At 50.5% G+C, this 22,655-nt stretch overlaps 1 protein-coding gene across 1 annotated transcript; it reads right to left on the bottom strand.

The window, feature by feature from the left end:
• Window positions 1-2,341: 2,341 nt before the first annotated feature.
• LOC123732472 (homeodomain-interacting protein kinase 3-like) lies at window positions 2,342-21,541 on the bottom strand (the record flags this gene model as incomplete). The annotated part of the gene is made up of 4 exons (XM_045711663.1): window positions 21,392-21,541; window positions 8,315-8,434; window positions 5,776-5,862; window positions 2,342-2,525 (listed from the first exon to the last, which is right to left on the bottom strand). Coding segments are annotated over exons 1-4 (469 nt in total), but the record flags the coding sequence as incomplete, so codon positions are not given.
• Between the last annotated feature and the right edge of the window lie 1,114 nt (window positions 21,542-22,655).

Raw genomic sequence — 22,655 nt, 5'->3', positions numbered from 1 at the left:
ATAAAACACTTATTAACCACCAAGTTAATACTGTCTGGAAATTGGGAATAAGATTATATTAGAATATTATTGAGAAAATCAGGAAGTTTCAAATCGTTTGATGGTATTTGTAGAGGCAGTAGAACTCATATGGCAGGCAAAATCCTGAGAAGGGCGGCCAATTTGGTAAGTTCTTGTTCCTTCGACTTCTAATATTAGAAAACCAAGAGATCTTATAGAACACACTCTCTGCACGCCCAAAGAATGCCAAACCCGGGAAAGCTGTGAATGATGTAATTCCAGCTCCCTGGCTGGCGGCAAACACCGCCTTTGGTAAGGGCTGGTCTATCAGAGGACAATGGAGACTGAGCGGCGTGCCAGGTTGCCAGACCATGTTTTTAGTATTTTCTCTCTCTTTAAAAACACAGATTCCCGTCGGAATATTATCGCTTTTCGAAAAACTGCATAAAAATTGATTTTAAACAAACCAATTGACATACTTCGAAGTCACAGGTAATGGAATATTTGAATTCTTTTGTAATGAAACGATCGCGGCAATCCCTTTTTTATTTCCCTTTCGGATTATTGTCTTGAACGCATTGAACAAAATGCCGTTATTTGGATAACAACTATGGATTATTTGAACCAAAAACCAACATTTGTTATTGAAGTAGAAGTCCTGGGGAGTGCATTCTGACGAAGAACAGCAAAGGTAATAACATTTTCTTATAGTAAATCTGACTTTTGGAGAGGGCTAAACTTGGTGGTTGTCTAAATAGCTAGCACCTGTGATGCCGGCTATCTACTTAGGAATATTGCAAAATGTCTTCCAACCGAAAAGCTATTTTAAAATAGGACATAAAGCGAGTGCATAGAGGAGTTCTGTATCTATAATTCTTAAAATAATTGTTAGTTTTTGTGAAACGTTTATCGTTGAGTAATTTAGTAAATTCACCGGAAGTTTGGGGGGGTATGCTAGTTCTGAACGTCATATGCTAATGTAAAAAGCTGGTTTCTGATATAAATATGAACTTGATTGAAACAAAACATGCATGTATTGTATAACATAATGTCCTAAGATTGTCATCTGATGAAGATCAAAGGTTAGTGCTGCATTTAGCTGTGGTTTGGGTTTATGTGACATTATATGCAGCTTGAAAAATGGGTGTCTGATTATTTCTGGCTGGGTACTCTGTCGACATAATGTAATGTTTTCCTTTCTTTGTAAAGCCTTTTTGAAATCGGACAGTGTGGTTAGATTAACGAGAGTCTTGTCTGTAAAATGGTGTAAAATAGGCATATGTTTGAGAAATTGAAGTAATAGCATCTAAGGTATTTGAATAACGCGCCACGGGATTCCACTGGCTGTTACGTAGGTGGGACGAAATCGTCCCACTAGCCCTAGAGAGAAGTTAACTAGGGAAAATGTGTCACCTCAACAACAGAGTCAGGCTATATGCAGCAGTTTGGGGGCCCCTGGCCTAGATCGAACTGTGAAGACTTATTTCTGACTGAGCGGTGGTAGGCACCAGCAGGCTCGTAAGCATTCATTCAAACAGCACCTTTCGTGCATTTCGCCAGCAGCCCTTCGCAATTCTTCCAAGCATTGCGCTGTTTAACTCAAGCCCGTCAACTCCCGAGATTAGGCCCGTGTAACCGGCGTGAAATGGCTAGCTAGTTAGAGGGGTGCGCACTAATAGCGTTTCAACAGTCGCTCTGAGACTTGATAGTAGTTCCCCGCCTGCATGGTAACGCTGCTTTCGAGGGTGGCTGTTGTCGATGTGTTCCTGGTTCGTGTCAGGTAGGAGCGAGGACAGGGACGTAAGGCATACTGTTACACTGGCAATACTAAAGTGCCTATAAGAACATCCAATAGTCAAAGGTATATGAAATACAAATGGTATAGAGAGAAATAGTCCTATAATTCCTATAATAACTACAACCCAAAACTTCTTACCTGGGAATATTGAAGACTCATGTTAAAAGGAACCACCAGCCATATGTTCTCATGTTCTGAGCAAGGAACTTAAACGTTAGCTTTCTTACATGGCACATATTGCACTTTTACTTTCTTCTCCAACACTTTGTTTTTGCATTATTTAAACCAAATTGAAGATGTTTCTATTATTTATTTGAGGCTAAATTGATTTTATTGATGTATTATATTAAGTTAAAATAAGTGTTCATTCAGTATTGTTGTAATTGTCATTATTACAAATAAATAATATAAATAAAATAAAAGCAAAAATTTTTTAATAAACGGCGGATTAATCGGTATCGTTGAAAAATCACTAATCGGCCGAACTCTAGTCTCTTCTCTACGAAAAGGTCAACCCGCCTGAAAGTCAGTGGGGAAACTCACTGGTTGCTATGTGGAAGTCGAGCAGGTGTTGCATGGACATAAAGGAGTGGCTGAGCGCCTCAACGGGGGCAATCCTCTTCTCCGCATCGATCCACAACATCCTCTTCAGCAGGCCTACAAACTCTCTTCGGTCCACCTTCTCTGCCAACAGGTCACTACCTTCCAGATTCATCAACAAGTTCACCTGGGAGAGAGAGGCAGGTCAGGGCTCAGGAGAACTAGTCATCTGTCATCTTTCCCAACTTTTGTGCATTTCATCTGGAGCCTCAGGAAGTTTTAAACCAGCTTTACAAGTCAAGGGAGACTTGGTTAAGGGGACAAACAGTATAAACAGTCACTATGCTAAGCTGGAATAATCGTTTCCTATGTTAAAAATACCAGACATTTTGCAGAAGTTTATCAAAAGTAAAAACATCAAACCAACCATTGTGATAAGTGGAACTTGAGAACGATGGGGCATTTTTCACATCTACAGCATTCTACATCACCCCCGTCTCTACATCACCCCGTCTCTACAGCATTCTACATCACCCCTGTCTCTACATCACCCCCGTCTCTACATATCTACAACCCCGTCTCTACATCACCTCCGTCTCTACATCCCCCACATCTCTCATCCCCCCGTCTCCACATCTCTCTATGCCGCCCCGTCCCCACGCGTCTACGTCCCCGCCGTCCCCACGCATCTACACCGCCCCACGCGTCTACGCCCCACGCGTCTACGCCCACACGTCTACGCCCCACGCGTCCCCCGTCCCCCATTTTTACATCTACAGCATTCTACATCACCCCGTCTCTACACCATCTCCGTCTCTACACCATCTACACCATCCCCGTCTCCACACCATCCCCCGTCTCCACACCATCCCCGTCTCTACACCATCCCCGTCTCCACACCATCCCCGTCACACCATCCCCCGTCTCTACACCATCCCCCGTCTCTACACCATCCCCCGTCTCTACACCACACCATCCCCGTCTCCACACCATCCCCGTCTCACACCATCCCCGTCTCCACACCATCCCCTCTACACCATCCCCCCGTCTCTACACCATCCCCGTCTCACACCATCCCCGTCTCCACACCATCCCCCCGTCTCCACACCATCCCCGTCTCCACACCATCCCCGTCTCTACACCATCCCCGTCTCCACACCATCCCCCGTCTCCACACCATCTACACCATCCCCGTCTCCACACCATCTACACCATCCCCGTCTCCACACCATCTACACCATCCCCCGTCTCCACCATCTACACCATCCCCCCGTCTCCACACCATCCCCGTCTCCACACCATCCCCCGTCTCACACCATCCCCCGTCTCCACACCATCCCCGTCTCCACACCATCCCCGTCTCCACACCATCCCCGTCTCCACATCATCCCCCGTCTCCACACCATCTACATCATCCCCCGTCTCCACACCATCTACACCATCCCCGTCTCCACACCATCCCCGTCTCTACACCATCCCCGTCTCCACACCATCTACACCATCCCCGTCTCCACACCATCCCCGTCTCCACACCATCCCCGTCTCCACACCATCCCCGTCTCCACACCATCTACATCATCCCCCGTCTCCACACCATCTACACCATCCCCGTCTCCACACATCCCCGTCTCCACATCATCCCCCGTCTCCACACCATCTACATCATCCCCGTCTCTATCCCCCACCACCCCGTCTCCACACCATCCCCGTCTCCACACCATCCCCGTCTCCACACCATCCCGTCTCCACACCATCTACCACCGTCTCCACACCATCTACATCATCCCCCCGTCTCCACACCATCTACACCATCCCCGTCTCCACACCATCTACACCATCCCCGTCTCCACACCATCTACCCATCCCCGTCTCCACACCATCCCCGTCTCTACACACCACCATCGCCGGCTCTACACCATCTACATCAGTCCCCCGTCTGGGCTGCCACCACTCCGTCTCCACACCATCCCCGTCTCGCCACACCATCCCCGTCTCCATCTCCACCTCCCCGTCTCCACCATCCCTCACCACACCATCCCCGTCTCCACCCATCCCCCCGTCTCCACCATCCCCCCGTCTCACACCATCCCCGTCTCCACACCATCCACCATCCCCGTCTCCACACCATCCCCCGTCTCACACCATCCCCGTCTCACACCATCCCCGTCTCCACACCATCCCCGTCTCCCACACCATCTCCCCGTCTCTACACCATCCCCGTCTCCACACATCCCCCGTCTCCACATCATCCCCGTCTCTACACCATCTACATCATCCCCCCGTCTCCACACCATCCCCGTCTCCACACCATCCCTACACCATCCCCGTCTCTACACCATCCCCGTCTCTACATCATCCCCGTCTCCACACCATCCCCGTCTCCACACCATCCCCGTCTCCACACCACCCCCCCCGTCTCCACACCATCCCCGTCTCTACATCATCCCCGTCTCCACACCATCCTCACATCATCCCCGTCTCCACACCATCCCCGTCTCACACCATCCCCTCTCCACCACCCCGTCTCACACCATCCCCGTCTCCACACCATCCCCCGTCTCCACACCATCCCCCCGTCTCACACCATCCCCGTCTCCACCATCCCCCGTCTCCACACCATCCCCCGTCTCTACACCATCCCCGTCTCTACACCATCCCCGTCTCTACACCATCCCCGTCTCCACACCATCCCCGTCTCCACATCATCCCCGTCTCTACACCATCTACATCATCCCCGTCTCCACACCATCCCCGTCTCTACACCATCCCCCGTCTCCACACCATCCCCCGTCTCCACACCATCCCCGTCTCTACACCATCTACATCATCCCCGCCACCCATCCTCTACACCATACACCATCCCCGTCTCCACACCATCCCCCCGTCTCTACACCATCCCCGTCTCTACACCATCCCCGTCTCCACACCATCCCCGTCTCCACACCATCTACATCATCCCCCGTCTCTACACCACCTACATCATCCCTTGTCTGTACACCATCTACATCATTCTACATAATCCCCCCCAACTCGTAAAAACATCAGCAGGGAAATTTTCAACCCATGACCTCGTTGTCAGGGAATTTCCAGCTGTGGTTTCACCCCCGAGGCTTGACTTTCAAACTAAGTGTTGGGTGCTGAACCTTAGCATGTCACTTAGCATATGACTAGAGATGTGAGAATGGGGTTTTTCCAGCAATGAGATGTACGTACATGTTCTAGCTTTTTCCTCTCTCTCAGACCTACGGCCCCATCTTATCTCACCATGGGCTTCCTGAGTCGAGACTCATCAACATGGTCTAGTTAGAACAGCTGAAAGTGAACTTCCTCTCTTCCAGACCTACATCATCTAACCATGAGCTTCCTGAGTCGAGACTCATCAACACGGTCTAGTTAGAAAAGCTGATTGTGTCCACATCCTGTGGAACAAGACTTACGTGCGCTATGTCATCCAAACAGCTGAAGATGTACTTCCTTGCTTCCTTTGATTTCATCCCCGTCTCGGTCTCATGCTCATCAGTCGACTGGAGAGAGACAAGGGGAGAGAGACAGGGGGAAAAAAGAGAGAGACGGGGGTAAACGAGAGAGACGGGGGAGAACGAGAGAGACGGGGAGAACGAGAGACGGGGGAGAACGAGAGAGACGGGGAGAACGAGAGAGACGGGGAAACGAGAGAGACGGGGAAAACGAGAGACGGGGGGAGAACGAGAGAGACGGGGAGAACGAGAGAGACGGGGGGAGAACGAGAGAGACGGGGGAGAAACGAGAGAGACGGGGGAGAACGAAGAGACGGGGGAGAACGAGAGAGACGGGGGGAGAACGAGAGAGACGGGGAGAACGAGAGAGACGGGGAGAACGAGAGACGGGGGGAAACGAGAGAGACGGGGGAAGAACGAGAGAGACGGGGGAAAACGAGAGAACGGGGGGAAAACGAGAGAGACGGGGAAAACGAGAGAACGGGGGAAACGAGAGAGACGGGGGAAAACGAGAGAGACGGGGGAAAACGAGAGAGACGGGGGAAAACGAGAGAGACGGGGGAGAACGAGAGGGACGGGGAGAAAACGAGAGAGACGGGGAAACGAGAGAGACGGGGGAGAAACGAGAGAGACGGGGGAAAACGAGAGAGCGGGGGGAAACGAGAGACGGGGGGAAAACGAGAGAGACGGGGGGAAACGAGAGAGACGGGGGGAAACGAGAGAGACGGGGAAAAACGAGAGACGGGGAGAACGAGAGAGACGGGGGAGAACGAGAGAGACGGGGGAGAACGAGAGAGACGGGGAGAACGAGAGAGACGGGGAGAAAGCGGAGAGACGGGGGAAAACGAGAGAGACGGGGAAAACGAGAGAGACGGGGAAAACGAGAGAGACGGGGGAAAACGAGAGGGACGGGGGAGAACGAGAGGGACGGGGGAAAACGAGAGACGGGGGAGAACGAAGAGACGGGGGAAAACGAGAGAGACGGGGGAAACGAGAGAGACGGGGGAAAACGAGAGAGCGGGGGAAACGAGAGAGACGGGGGGAAAACGAGAGAGACGGGGGAAAACGAGAGAGACGGGGAGAACGAGAGAGACGGGGGAGAACGAGAGAGACGGGGAGAACGAGAGAGACGGGGGGAAACGAGAGAGACGGGGGGAGAACGAGAGACGGGGAGAACGAGAGAGACGGGGGAAAACGAGAGACGGGGGGAAGAACGAGAGAGACGGGGGAAGAACGAGAGAGACGGGGGAAAAACGAGAGACGGGGAAAAACGAGAGAGACGGGGGGAAAACGAGAGAGACGGGGGAAAACGAGAGAGACGGGGAAAACGAGAGGGACGGGGGGAAAACGAGAGGGACGGGGAGAAACGAGAGGGACGGGGAGAACGAGAGGGACGGGGAAAACGAGAGAGACGGGGGAAAACGAGAGACGGGGGGAAAACGAGAGAGACGGGGGGAAAACGAGAGAGACGGGGGGAAAACGAGAGAGACGGGGGGAAAACGAGAGAACGGGGGGAAAGCGAGAGACGGGGAAAACGAGAGAGACGGGGGAAAACGAGAGAGACGGGGGGAAACGAGAGAGACGGGGGGAAAACGAGAGAGACGGGGAAAACGAGAGAGACGGGGAGAAACGAGAGAGACGGGGAGAACGAGAGACGGGGGAGAACGAGAGAGACGGGGGAGAACGAGAGAGACGGGGAGAACGAGAGAGACGGGGGAGAACGAGAGAGACGGGGAAAACGAGAGAGACGGGGAAAACGAGAGAGACGGGGGGAAAACGAGAGACGGGGAAAACGAGAGGGACGGGGGAGAAACGAGAGAGACGGGGGGAAAACGAGAGGGACGGGGGGAGAACGAGAGGACGGGGGGAGAACGAGAGGGACGGGGAGAAACGAGAGAGACGGGGGGAAAACGAGAGGGACGGGGGAAAACGAGAGAGACGGGGGGAGAACGAGAGGGACAGGGGAAAACGAGAGGGACGGGGGGAGAACGAGAGAGACAGGGGGAGAAACGAGAGACGGGGGGAGAACGAGAGAGACGGGGGGAGAACGAGAGAGCGGGGGAAAACGAGAGAGACGGGGGGAGAACGAGAGAGACAGGGGAGAAACGAGAGAGACAGGGGGAGAACGAGAGAGACAGGGGGAGAACGAGAGAGACAGGGGAGAACGAGAGAGACGGGGAGACGGGGGACACAAATAAGGATTTGGTTCATCCCTTCAGCCTTTATCTCCAGAGTTGGTTCAAACGGTGAAAAAGAGAGGATGCTTGTGTGGGGGTTTTCTTCTCTGGTGGGTGGTGGGAGTAATGACTGTTTGCTGAGAGGGAGAATGTTAGGTGATGGTGAGAGATAATATGTAGGTTTGTTTTCAGTGCTGGGCTAGGAGGAGTGTGTGTTTTGGTGGAGAGGAGCGAAAGAGGCGTCAGTGTATGGAATGGTTTATAGCGGGTGCTAGGGGGGGGTTCTGCTGGAGATGTATTTTGGGCTCAGGGGTCCTTCTTACCTTCAATCGCCATGCTGAGTAGGGGGAGTCAGACTCCCTGCAGAAGAACCGTGCCGTCTTCGTCCCCACATTCAACAGATGCTCCCCAGGCAAACCCTGCGTCTGAGAAATGTAGCGAATCTGTGAAAAGAGGAAGCGAGGGAAAAATAAAAAGATGTGGACAGACAGAGCAAGAGAGAGAGGGAGGGGAAAGAGAAAGGAAAAATGTTAGGAAAGAACAGTCCCTGTATGCTATGACTGTAGCAGATGGGGAAAGAACAGTCCCTGTATGCTATGACTGTAGCAGATGGGGAAAGAACAGTCCCTGTATGCTATGACCGTAGCAGATGGAGAAAGAACAGTCCCTGTATGCTATGACCGTAGCAGATGGGGAAAGAACAGTCCCTGTATGCTATGACCGTAGCAGATGGGGAAAGAACAGTCCCTGTATGCTATGACCGTAGCAGATGGGGAAAGAACAGTCCCTGTATGCCATGACCGTAGCAGATGGGGAAAGAACAGTCCCTGTATGCCATGACTGTAGCAGATGGGGAAAAGAACAGTCCCTGTATGCTATGACTGTAGCAGATGGAGAAAGAACATTCCCTGTATGCTATGACTGTAGCAGATGGGGAAAGAACATTCCCTGTATGCTATGACTGTAGCAGATGGGGAAAGAACAGTCCCTGTATGCTATGACTGTAGCAGATGGGGAAAGAACAGTCCCTGTATGCTATGACTGTAGCAGATGGAGAAAGAACAGTCCCTGTATGCTATGACTGTAGCAGATGGGGAAAGAACAGTCCCCTGTATGCCATGACTGTAGCAGATGGGGAAAGAACAGTCCCTGTATGCTATGACTGTAGCAGATGGGGAAAGAACAGTCCCTGTATGCTATGACCGTAGCAGATGGAGAAAGAACAGTCCCTGTATGCTATGACCGTAGCAGATGGGGAAAGAACAGTCCCTGTATGCTATGACCGTAGCAGATGGGGAAAGAACAGTCCCTGTATGCTATGACCGTAGCAGATGGGGAAAGAACAGTCCCTGTATGCCATGACCGTAGCAGATGGGGAAAGAACAGTCCCTGTATGCCATGACTGTAGCAGATGGGGAAAAGAACAGTCCCTGTATGCTATGACTGTAGCAGATGGAGAAAGAACATTCCCTGTATGCTATGACTGTAGCAGATGGAGAAAGAACATTCCCTGTATGCTATGACTGTAGCAGATGGGGAAAGAACATTCCCTGTATGCTATGACTGTAGCAGATGGGGAAAGAACAGTCCCTGTATGCTATGACTGTAGCAGATGGGGAAAGAACAGTCCCTGTATGCTATGACTGTAGCAGATGGAGAAAGAACAGTCCCTGTATGCTATGACTGTAGCAGATGGGGAAAGAACAGTCCCCTGTATGCCATGACTGTAGCAGATGGGGAAAGAACAGTCCCTGTATGCTATGACTGTAGCAGATGGGGAAAGAACAGTCCCTGTATGCTATGACTGTAGCAGATGGGGAAAGAACAGTCCCTGTATGCTATGACTGTAGCAGATGGAGAAAGAACAGTCCCTGTATGCTATGACTGTAGCAGATGGGGAAAGAACAGTCCCTGTATGCTATGACTGTAGCAGATGGGGAAAGAACAGTCCCTGTATGCTATGACTGTAGCAGATGGGGAAAGAACAGTCCCTGTATGCTATGACTGTAGCAGATGGAGAAAGAACAGTCCCCTGTATGCCATGACTGTAGCAGATGGGGAAGGAACAGTCCCTGTATGCTATGACTGTAGCAGATGGGGAAAGAACAGTCCCTGTATGCTATGACTGTAGCAGATGGGGAAAGAACAGTCCCTGTATGCTATGACTGTAGCAGATGGGGAAAGAACAGTCCCTGTATGCTATGACTGTAGCAGATGGAGAAAGAACAGTCCCCTGTATGCCATGACTGTAGCAGATGGGGAAAGAACAGTCCCTGTATGCCATGACTGTAGCAGATGGGGAAAGAACAGTCCCTGTATGCTATGACTGTAGCAGATGGGGAAAGAACAGTCCCTGTATGCTATGACCGTAGCAGATGGGGAAAGAACAGTCCCTGTATGCTATGACCGTAGCAGATGGGGAAAGAACAGTCCCTGTATGCTATGACCGTAGCAGATGGGGAAAGAACAGTCCCTGTATGCTATGACCGTAGCAGATGGGGAAAGAACAGTCCCTGTATGCCATGACTGTAGCAGATGGGGAAAGAACAGTCCCTGTATGCTATGACTGTAGCAGATGGGGAAAGAACAGTCCCTGTATGCTATGACTGTAGCAGATGGAGAAAGAACAGTCCCTGTATGCTATGACTGTAGCAGATGGGGAAAGAACAGTCCCTGTATGCTATGACCGTAGCAGATGGGGAAAGAACAGTCCCTGTATGCCATGACCGTAGCAGATGGGGAAAAGAACAGTCCCTGTATGCTATGACTGTAGCAGATGGGGAAAGAACAGTCCCTGTATGCTATGACTGTAGCAGATGGGGAAAGAACAGTCCCCTGTATGCCATGACCGTAGCAGATGGGGAAAAGAACAGTCCCTGTATGCTATGACCGTAGCAGATGGGGAAAGAACATTCCCTGTATGCTATGACCGTAGCAGATGGGGAAAAGAACAGTCCCTGTATGCTATGACTGTAGCAGATGGGGAAAGAACAGTCCCTGTATGCTATGACTGTAGCAGATGGAGAAAGAACAGTCCCTGTATGCTATGACTGTAGCAGATGGAGAAAGAACAGTCCCTGTATGCCATGACCGTAGCAGATGGGGAAAGAACAGTCCCTGTATGCTATGACCGTAGCAGATGGGGAAAGAACAGTCCCTGTATGCTATGACTGTAGCAGATGGGGAAAGAACAGTCCCTGTATGCTATGACTGTAGCAGATGGGGAAAGAACATTCCCTGTATGCTATGACCGTAGCAGATGGGGAAAGAACAGTCCCTGTATGCTATGACTGTAGCAGATGGGGAAAGAACAGTCCCTGTATGCTATGACTGTAGCAGATGGGGAAAGAACAGTCCCTGTATGCCATGACCGTAGCAGATGGAGAAAGAACAGTCCCTGTATGCTATGACCGTAGCAGATGGGGAAAGAACAGTCCCTGTATGCTATGACCGTAGCAGATGGGGAAAGAACAGTCCCTGTATGCTATGACTGTAGCAGATGGGGAAAGAACAGTCCCTGTATGCTATGACCGTAGCAGATGGGGGAAGAACAGTCCCTGTATGCTATGACCGTAGCAGATGGGGAAAGAACAGTTCAATATTGCCATTTCTCCCCCATAATATTACCATAACATCATAGAGAGTCTAAACATCCCAGCACAGTTCTCTTCTCCATTCCTGCGGTGCCTTGTTCCACTGTAAACTGCCCAGTACCGCCCCTCTTCCCATACCCACAGACCCCCACCTTCAAGCCCAGGTGCTGATCCCTTCTCCAGCCTCACACATCCTGAGGACATAGTCATTACCTAGTAGTAATACATGACGTTGACGTGTGCGGGGTAGGGCCCTGGGAATGAGTGACGTGTGCGGGTAGGGCCCTGGGAATGAGTGACGTGTGCGGGGTAGGGCCCTGGGAATGAGTGACGTGTGCGGGGTAGGGCCCTGGGAATGAGTGACGTGTGCGGGGTAGGGCCCTGGGAATGAGTGACGTGTGCGGGGTAGGGCCCTGGGAATGAGTGACGTGTGCGGGTAGGGCCCTGGGAATGAGTGACGTGTGCGGGGTAGGGCCCTGGGAATGAGTGACGTGTGCGGGGTAGGCCCCTGGGAATGAGTGACGTGTGTTGGGTAGGCCCCTGGGAATGATTGAAGTGTGCATGGGAGGACCCTGGGAATGATTGACGTGTGTGTGTAACAGTGTAGCTTCTGTCCATCTCCTCGCCCCTACCTGGGCTCGTACCAGGGATTCTCTGCACTCATCGACAAGTCACCCTTGAAGCATCGTTGCTCCACAAAAGCCGCGGCCCTTGCAGAGCAAAGGAAACAACTACTTCAAGGACTCAGAGCGAGTGACGTCATCGATTGAAACGCTACTAGCGTGCACCACCGCTAACTAGCTAGCCATTTCACACCGGTTACATGTGGGTATGTCCGTGATCAGGGCCCTAGCAGGAGAGAGAGAGTATGACTGTATGCCGCTGCCTGCATGGGGTTGTGTTGACTCAGGATTCTGCGTTTTTCACACAGAAAGGGAAAGATGAGACGCAGAAAAGATATCTTAAAATGCTTCTTATTGTAAATTCTGCTCAGCTTCAGTCAGGATTCGCTCCAAATCATGAATGTAAAAGGAGTCATTTCGTGCTTCAGTTGCACTTCTCCACTCAGATGGAGTGTTTTTGCTCGTCATTGGATCACCAGCAGGTCATTTCCTCCCATGTAGTCTTTCTCCGGTATAAAGCTCAATTTCAAGAAAAATATTTGGAAATGTAGCTGGCTACATTCTTCTATAATATACGTTAGAAATATGATGTGCAATCATCGTTTTCGCAACACTGACTACCTACTGGGTGGCGGGACCATTCTGCCTACCTACTGGGTGGCAGGACCATTCTGCCTACCTACTGGGTGGCGGGACGATTCTGCCCGTGCCTACCTACTGGGTGGCGGGATCATTCTGCCTACCTACTGAGTGGCGGGACGATTCTGTCTGTCTACCTACTGGGTGGCGGGACGACCTCTGTCGGGACGATTCTGTCGTCTACCTCGTGCGGGACGATTCTACCCGTGCCTACCTACTGGGTGGCGGGATCATTCTGTCTACCTACTGGGTGGCGGGACGATTCTGTCTGTCTACCTACTGGGTGGCGGGACGATTCTGTCTGTCTACCTACTGGGTGGCGGGACGATTCTGTCTGTCTACCTACTGGGTGGCGGGACGATTCTGTCTGTCTACCTACTGGGTGGCGGGACGATTCTGTCTGTCTACCTACTGGGTGGCGGGACGATTCTGTCTGTCTACCTACTGGGTGGCGGGATAAAGAACAGGGAGGTTTATGAGAGCAGTTGTAGAGAGAGGCCTGTCTGACGTCAGTCACACCAAGGTGTCAGGGAAAACATCCATTAGAGGCTTAGTGCTGCCTTGGAGGCGAGAGGAGGGCAAGAGGGGCAAGGGGCGCGTCGGCATTCCACTGGGGTGGAGGAGTTGTGTTTGAGAAGGGCTAGGGGAGAGGAACGAGGGCTGTGTTCGCATTCTTGAGACAGCAGGGCACTAGCCCCAAAAGTATCCTCTCGGGGACCCTGGGTCTTGGACAGGCTTAACCCTGCCTGTTTGGGCTCAAATTCAATGACTTCCAGCTTTCAAGGTTTCATCTACGATGTCTGTTAAATAAGAAAATGTAATCTAACCTCATATGGATCTAAATGCCAAAGCAGACGCACAGACAGAAAATCTATTATAGAGACGAGATGATAAACATAAAGAGGTGTGTGTGTAGCTCCACTTAGTCACGTCAATACATCTAGGATTAACAGCTTACCAATTCAAAAAAACTCTGAAGTTGGATCCCTCAAGTGTCCTGTACACAGAGACAAGTCTTGACCTCTCCCTCTGAACCCACAACCAGCAGGCTACAACAATCACTAGTTCATAAAACACACTGTTCTTATCAGATGGCCTTCTCTGGTGAACACTGCCAGCATGAGCACCCAAGGTCTGTATGTGTTAAAGTTATTCCCTTTCTGTCTGCAAACCAGATAGAAATATGTCAAGTCTGACTTGGTAAATGGGGAAGGGAGGAAATATGTCAAGTCTGACTTGGTAAATGGGGAAGGGAGGAAATATGTCAAGTCTGACTTGGTAAATGGGGAAGGGAGGAAATATGTCAAGTCTGACTTGGTAAATGGGGAAGGGAGGAAATATGTCAAGTCTGACTTGGTAATAGGGAAGGAGGACATGCAGTGCATTCGGAAAGCACTCTGTTCTTATTTTTTTCCCAAAGGAAAAACTAAATAAGGGAATGTTTTTGCGAGTGTAATTACAGGCCTTGTCCTGTTTTCTCTGTTCGTTTGTTTACTGCTGAGGAGTTTGGGATTTGTGGTATCCTCCACTGCACTTACAATGCTTTCAGAAAGTATTCACAATGCTCCACAATGACAATGCAAACAGGATTTAAAATGTATTTAAAAAATAATAAACAGAAATACCTTATTTACATAAGTATTCAGACCCTTTGCTATGAGACTCGAAAATGAGCTCAGGTGCATCCTGTTTCCATTGATCATCCTTGAGATGTTTCTACAACTTGGAGTCCACCTGTAGTAAATTCAATTGATTGGACATGATTTGGAAAGACACACACGTCCATATGAGTACCCCTCATCATCTCTCTACTGCACGCCCTCATCATCCCTCTACTGCACGCCCTCATCATCCCTCTACTGCACGCCCTCATCATCCCTCTACTGCACGCCCTCATCATCCCTCTACTGCACGCCCTCATCATCCCTCTACTGCACGCCCTCATCATCTCTCTACTGCACGCCCTCATCATCCCTCTACTGCACGCCCTCATCATCTCTCTACTGCACGCCCTCATCATCCCTCTACTGCACGCCCTCATCATCCCTCTACTGCACGCCCTCATCATCCCTCTACTGCACGCCCTCATCATCCTCTACTGCACGCCCTCATCATCTCTACTGCACGCCCTCATCATCCCTCTACTGCACGCCCTCATCATCCCTCTACTGCACGCCCTCATCATCCCTCTACTGCACGCCCTCATCATCCCTCTACTGCACGCCCTCATCATCCCTCTACTGCACGCCCTCATCATCCCTCTACTGCACGCCCTCATCATCCCTCTACTGCACGCCCTCATCATCCCTCTACTGCACGCCCTAATCATCTCTCTACTGCACGCCCTCATCATCTCTCTACTGCACGCCCTCATCATCTCTCTACTGCACGCCCTCATCATCCCTCTACTGCACGCCCTCATCATCCCTCTACTGCACGCCCTCATCATCCCTCTACTGCACGCCCTCATCATCCCTCTACTGTACGCCCTCATCATCCCTCTACTGCACGCCCTCATCATCCCTCTACTGCACGCCCTCATCATCCCTCTACTGCACGCCCTCATCATCCCTCTACTGCACGCCCTCATCATCCCTCTACTGCACGCCCTCATCATCCCTCTACTGCACGCCCTCATCATCTCTCTACTGCACGCCCTCATCATCCCTCTACTGCACGCCCTCATCATCTTCTACTGCACGCCCTCATCATCTCTCTACTGCACGCCCTCATCATCTCTCTACTGCACGCCCTCATCATCTCTCTACTGCACGCCCTCATCATCTCTCTACTGCACGCCCTCATCATCTCTCTACTGCACGCCCTCATCATCTCTCTACTGCACGCCCTCATCATCCCTCTACTGCACGCCCTCATCATCTCTCTACTGCACGCCCTCATCATCTCTACTGCACGCCCTCATCATCTCTCTACTGCACGCCCTCATCATCTCTCTACTGCACGCCCTCATCATCTCTCTACTGCACGCCCTCATCATCTCTCTACTGCACGCCCTCATCATCTCTCTATTGCACTCTCTCTGCCCTCCTCTACCACATTGGCCTGAAGACTGTGTGTTTACGTGAGTGTGTGGGTATACCTACTTGCGTGCCGACGTTTGTGTGTGCATGCGAGTGCATCTGTATGCGAGTGCATGTGTATGCATGTAAGTGCATGTGTATGTGAGTGCATGTGTACAGTCATGGCCAAAAGTTTTGAGAATGACACAAATATTAATTTTCACAAAGTCTGCTGTCTCAGTGTCTTTAGATATTTTTGTCAGATGTTACTATGGAATACTGGAGTATAATTATAAGCATTTCATAAGTGTCAAAGGCTTTTATTGACAATTACATGAAGTTGATGCAAAGAGTCAATATTTGCAGTGTTGACCCTTCTTTTTCAAGACCTCTGCAATCAGCCCTGGCATGCTGTCAATTAACTTCTGGGCCACATCCTGACTGATGGCAGCCCATTCTTGCATAATCAATGCTTGGAGTTTGTCCACCCGCCTCCTGAAGATTGTTTACAAGTTCTCAATGGGATTAAGGTCTGGGGAGTTTCCTGGCCATGGACCCAAAATATCGATGTTCTGTTCCCCGAGCCACTTAGTTATCACTTTTGCCTTATGGCAAGGTGCTCCATCATGCTGGAAAAGACATTGTTCATCACCAAACTGTTACTGGATGGTTGGGAGAAGTTGCTCTCGGAGGATGTGTTGGTACCATTCTTTATTCATGGCTGTGTTCTTAGGCAAAATTGTGAGTGAGCCCACTCCCTTGGCTGAGAAGCAACCCCACACATGAATGGTCTCAGGATGCTTTACTGTTGGCATGACACAGGACTGATGGTAGTGTTGACCTTGTCTTCTCCGGAGAAGCTTTTTTTCCGGATGCCCCAAACAATCGAAAAGGGGATTCATCAGAGAAAATGACTTTACCACAGTCCTCAGCAGTCCAATCCCTGTACCTTTTGCAGAATATCAGTCTGTCCCTGATGTTTTTCCTGGAGAGAAGTGGCTTCTTTGCTGTCCTTCTTGACAACAGGCCATCCTCCAAAAGTCTTCGCCTCACTGTGCGTGCAGATGCACTCACACCTGCATGCTGCCATTCCTGAGCAAGCTCTGTACTGGTGGTGCCCCGATCCCGCAGCTGAATCAACTTTAGGAGACGGTCCTGGCGCTTGCTGGACTTCCTTGGGCACCCAGAAGCCTCCTTCACAACAACTAAACTGCTCACCTTGAAGTTCTTGATGATCCGATAAATGGTTGATTTAGGTGCAATCTTACTGGCAGCAATATCCTTGCCTGTGAAGTCCTTTTTGTGCAAAGCAATGATGACGGCACGTGTTTCCTTGCAGGTAACCATGGTTGACAGAGGAAGAACAATGATTCCAAGCACCACCACCCTCCTTTTGAAGCTTCCAGTCTGTTATTTGAACTCAATCAGCATGACAGAGTGATCTCCAGCCTTGTCCTCATCAACACTCACACCTGTGTTAACAAGAGAATCACTGACATGATGTCAGCTGTTCCTTTGTGGCAGGGCTGAAATGCAGTGGAAATGGTTTTGGGGATTCAATTCATTTGCATGGCAAAGAGGGACTTTGTAATTAATTGCAATTCATCTGATCCCTCTTCATAACATTCTGGAGTATATGCAAATTGCCATCATACAAACTGAGGCAGCAGACTTTGTGAAAATGAATATTTGTGTCATTCTCAAAACTTTTGGCCATGACTGCATGCGAGTGCATGCGTGTGCGAGTGTGCGAGCGTACGTGAGTGCATGTGCGTGCGTGAGCGCATGTACGCGCGTGAGCGTACGTGAGCGCAGGTGCGCGCGCGAGCGTACGCCAGTGAACGTGAGCGCATGTGTGCGCGCGAGTGTACGTGTAGAAGAGTGCGTGAGTGTACGTGAGTGCACGTGAGTGCATGTGTACGTGAGCGCGAGTGTACGTGAGCGCACGTGTGCGCGAGTGTACGTGAGCGCGAGTGTACGTGAGCGCATGTGTACGTGAGCGCATGTGTGTGCGAGTGTACGTGAGCGCATGTGTGTGCATGTGTGTGCGAGTGAGAAGAATTCATCTCCGAAGGGAAAAAACATTTTCCTGGAAGATGTTTCACTGCAGCCTTCCTAGGACAAAAATATCCCTGCAGTACAACAGAAAGAGAGAGAGAGAAAGAGAGAAAGAGGGAGCTGATTGGGGACACTACCAGGGCCCTATCCTATAGCGCCATATCACAGTTTTTGAAACATTGCCCAAATATTGAAAGAAGGTTAGACGTGGCTGAGAGACGGAGGAAGAGGAGGAGAGTTATAAATACATTCTGCTGTGTGGGATGGAACTAGACCCCACGCTGGGAGTGAGGGGTGACGGCAGCCCCTTTGGCTCCAGTCATCTTGCCCCCGGGGCCCAGGGTGACACCCCACACCCTGGGAGGGGAGGGGGAGTTAGTGTCGAAGGGCATGGATTAAAGTACACCTGTTAATGTCCATGTGAATACCCACAGGGCATGGATTACGTACACCTGTTAATGTCCATGTGAATACCCACAGGGCATGGATTAAAGTACACTCGTGACTACCCACAGGGCATGGATTAAAGTACACCTGTTAATGTCCATGTGAATACCCACAGGGCATGGATTAAAGTACACCTGTTAATGTCCATGTGAATACCCACAGGGCATGGATTAAAGTACACCTGTTAATGTCCATGTGAATACCCACAGGGCATGGATTAAAGCACACCTGTTAATGTCCATGTGAATACCCACAGGGCATGGATTAAAGCACACCTGTTAATGTCCATGTGAATACCCACAGGGCATGGATTAAGTACACCTGTTAATGTCCATGTGAATACCCACAGGGCATGGATTAAAGTACACCTGTTAATGTCCATGTGAATACCCACAGGGCATGGATTAAAGTACACCTGTTAATGTCCATGTGAATACCCACAGGGCATGGATTAAAGTACACCTGTTAATGTACATGTGACTACCCACAGGGCATGGATTAAAGTACACCTGTTAATGTACATGTGACTACCCACAGGGCATGGATTAAAGTACACCTGTTAATGTCCATGTGAATACCCACAGGGCATGGATTAAAGTACACCTGTTAATGTCCATGTGAATACCCACAGGGCATGGATTAAAGTACACCTGTTAATGTCCATGTGAATACCCACAGGGCATGGATTAAAGTACACCTGTTAATGTCCATGTGAATACCCACAGGGCATGGATTAAAGTACACCTGTTAATGTACATGTGACTACCCACAGGGCATGGATTAAAGTACACCTGTTAATGTACATGTGAATACCCACAGGGCATGGGCATGATAACTGACTGAGGGGCGTACACTAGATGATAGCTGGCCAGAGAGAGAGACTGTAGGTCAGTGGCGTTGGTACCGTAGCGGTAGGTCAGTGGCGTTGGTACCGTAGCGGTAGGTCAGTGGCGGTAGTAACAGCGGTAGGTCAGTGGCGGTAGTACCCGTAGCGGTAGGTCAGTGGCGGTAGTACCGTAGCGGTAGGTCAGTGGCGGTAGACCGACGGTAGGTCAGTGGCGGTAGGTCAGTGGCGGTAGGTCAGTGGCGGTAGTACCGTAGCGGTAGGTCAGTGGCGGTAGTAACAGCGGTAGGTCAGTGGCGGTAGTAACAGCGGTAGGTCAGTGGCGGTAGTAACAGCGGTAGGTCAGTGGCGGTAGTACCGTAGTGGTATTGGTGCTGCGACGATGAAGAAATCTAATAAGAACTCTTTATAAATCAAACCCAACTACTCCCACCATGAATCCCCATTTTCAATCCTCTCTTTTCCCTCAATATTCTTGGCGGCGCCGGCGGCCGGGCCTCTTAGCGGCGCCGCGGCCGGGCTACTTAGCGGCGCCGCGGCCGGGCCACTTAGCGCGCCGGGCGGCGCCGCCGGGCCACTTGGCGCGCCGGCGGCCGGGCCTCTTAGCGGCGCCGGCGCCTGGCCTCTTGGCGCCGGCGGCCTGGCGTTGGTTCCTCCCTCAGAGGAGGCTCCACCGAGGTTCTGTCTGGGTAATGCGGCTTTGGGACATTGTGATCTGCCCCTATAAAAACAGATTAATTACATTTAGTGCTGCCGTGCTCAAGTCAAATCTCTTCGGGAGGTGTTGAGTTATCCCTCCTGCCTCTGGGCCCGAAGCGAAAGCGTGAAAAACGATGCTGGGAAGTAAAAATACTTTGGCGAGGACACAGTCCGTCTGCAGAGGGGGCTTAGGGGGTGTACTGCAGGGTAATGTATAGGAAAGGTTGGGGCTGGACTGAAAGGCTTACTGTGGATGGGTCTCCAGGGCGGGGGAAAGCCATTCAACATAAGCCCCAGATTCATTTAAACTCTGGGCAGCTGCTGTTCAGGGCTCCGCTGGGGGGGATCCATCACCTCCAGCCTGCTATGCCATCAGTCATGAGGAGAGACCATCCACACCTCCACCCTGCCTGCCGCCACTGGCACATCCACAGGGGAGCCCTCCCCCGCCGGCGGCGGCCAGGAAATACGGCACTAATCTGGGCCTGTCGCTGCCTGTCACTCCCTTCCTCCGTCTCACACTCCTCTCTACCCTCTCAATTCATTCCCACACACTATGTTCATTTATTTATTCATCAATATTTCCCCTTCCAAACTCGCTCTCCCTTTCTCAATCTCTCCCTCCTTTCCACCCCTGCTGCCTCAAGCAGTCCCAGTACATCATCCTTTATCTCCTTCTCCTCCCCTCTCCCTTCCATCCCTCGTTTCCAGTGCCTCCCCCTCCCTTCTCCACAGGTCACTGCAGGATTCAGGCCGATCATCCTGAGAACCCAGCAGGAGTAAAACATTAATAACAGGGCTATGGAGGAGTGGGAGGTCTGAGTCAATGTCCTAACACAAGCAATCACCTCATAGCATGAACGCACACTGTTAGAGTACAGTAGGAGGCGCTAGACAGACTTCACTCAGCTAGAGAGGAGAACAGATGCCAGAGGAAAGTGGAGGGGAGGAGATGAGGACAGTAGACTAAAGAGAGCGCGAGCGGGAAAAAAGGATGGAGGAGATAAAGGAACTTCAAGGAGGAGGAGATAAAGGAACTTCAAGGAGGAGGAGATAAAGGAACTTCAAGGAGGAGGAGATAAAGGAACTTCAAGGAGGAGGAGATAAAGGAACTTCAAGGAGGAGGAGATAAAGGAGCTTCAAGGAGGAGGAGATACTTCAAGAGGAGGAGCTTCAAGGAGGAGGAGATAAAGGAACTTCAAGGAGGAGGAGATAAAGGAGCTTCAAGGAGGAGGAGATAAAGGAACTTCAAGGAGGAGGAGATAAAGGAACTTCAAGGAGGAGAATAAGGAACTGAGGAGGAGATATAAAGGAGCTTCAAGAAGGGGCGAATGAGAAGATGTGGAGGGAATAGGAGGAGGAAATGGAAGACAAGGGAGGAGGTCTACAGTTCTTATGATCTGGACCAGTGAGCCTCAGAGGAGGGTGTACAGTAATGTAACAATACACTACAGTTCATTATAACAGGCTTATTTACCTGGTCGTACTCCTGGGCTCCTGGGTAGAGGGGCCAGCCCAGGAAGAGCTCAGCGATCACACAGCCCAGGGACCACATGTCGATGGCTTCACAGAAGGGCAGGCCCAGGATGATCTCTGGAGCCCTGGAAGGAGAGAAACACAAAGCGGTTAGCTACACTCATACACTGACTTAGCATAACCCAGTTAGAACTGACTATTTGAGAAAGGGATCGAGTCCAAACATGCCTTCTAGCACAATTACATTTCTAGTCAGTCGTATCATGATAAAGCTGAGACGGCAGAAACACAAGAGGTCAAAGCTAAAGTACAGCAGTCTCATGTGTGTCACCTTGCCAAGTGACCCATGTACCAATACTGATCAAATCAAATTTTATTGGTCACATACACATGGTTAGCAGATGTTAACGCGAGTGTAGCGAAATGCTGGTGCTTCTAGTTCCGACAGTGCAGCAATATCTAACATGTGATCTAACAAATTCACAACAACTACCTTATACACACAATTAGACACAAATGTAAAGGGATGAATAGAATATGTACATATAAATAAATGGATGAGCGATGGTGTCCGGCATAGGCAAGATGCAGTAGGTGGTATAGAATATAGTATATACAGTGCCTTGCGAAAGTATTCGGCCCCCTTAAGTTAATACTTTGTAGCGCCACCTTTTGCTGCGATTACAGCTGTAAGTCGCTTGGGGTATGTCTCTATCAGTTTTGCACATCGAGAGACTGAAATTTTTGCCCACTCCTCCTTGCAAAACAGCTCGAGCTCAGTGAGGTTGGATGGAGAGCGTTTGCGAACAGCAGTTTTCAGTTCTTTCCACAGATTCTCGATTGGATTCAGGTCTGGACTTTGACTTGGCCATTCTAACACCTGGATATGTTTATTTGTGAACCATTCCATTGTAGATTTTGCTTTATGTTTTGGATCATTGTCTTGTTGGAAGACAAATCTCCGTCCCAGTCTCAGGTCTTTTGCAGACTCCATCAGGTTTTCTTCCAGAATGGTCCTGTATTTGGCTCCATCCATCTTCCCATCAATTTTAACCATCTTTCCTACCCCTGCTGAAGAAAAGCAGGCCCAAACCATGATGCTGCCACCACCATGTTTGACAGTGGGGATGGTGTGTTCAGGGTGATGCGCTGTGTTGCTTTTACGCCAAACATAACGTTTTGCATTGTTGCCAATAAGTTCGATTTTGGTTTCATCTGACCAGAGCACCTTCTTCCACATGTTTGGTGTGTCTCCCAGGTGGCTA

The sequence above is a fragment of the Salmo salar genome, unplaced genomic scaffold (genome assembly GCF_905237065.1).
Source record: "Salmo salar unplaced genomic scaffold, Ssal_v3.1, whole genome shotgun sequence".
Lineage (NCBI taxonomy): Eukaryota > Metazoa > Chordata > Actinopteri > Salmoniformes > Salmonidae > Salmo > Salmo salar.
This window is presented reverse-complemented; position numbering and strand designations above follow the sequence as displayed.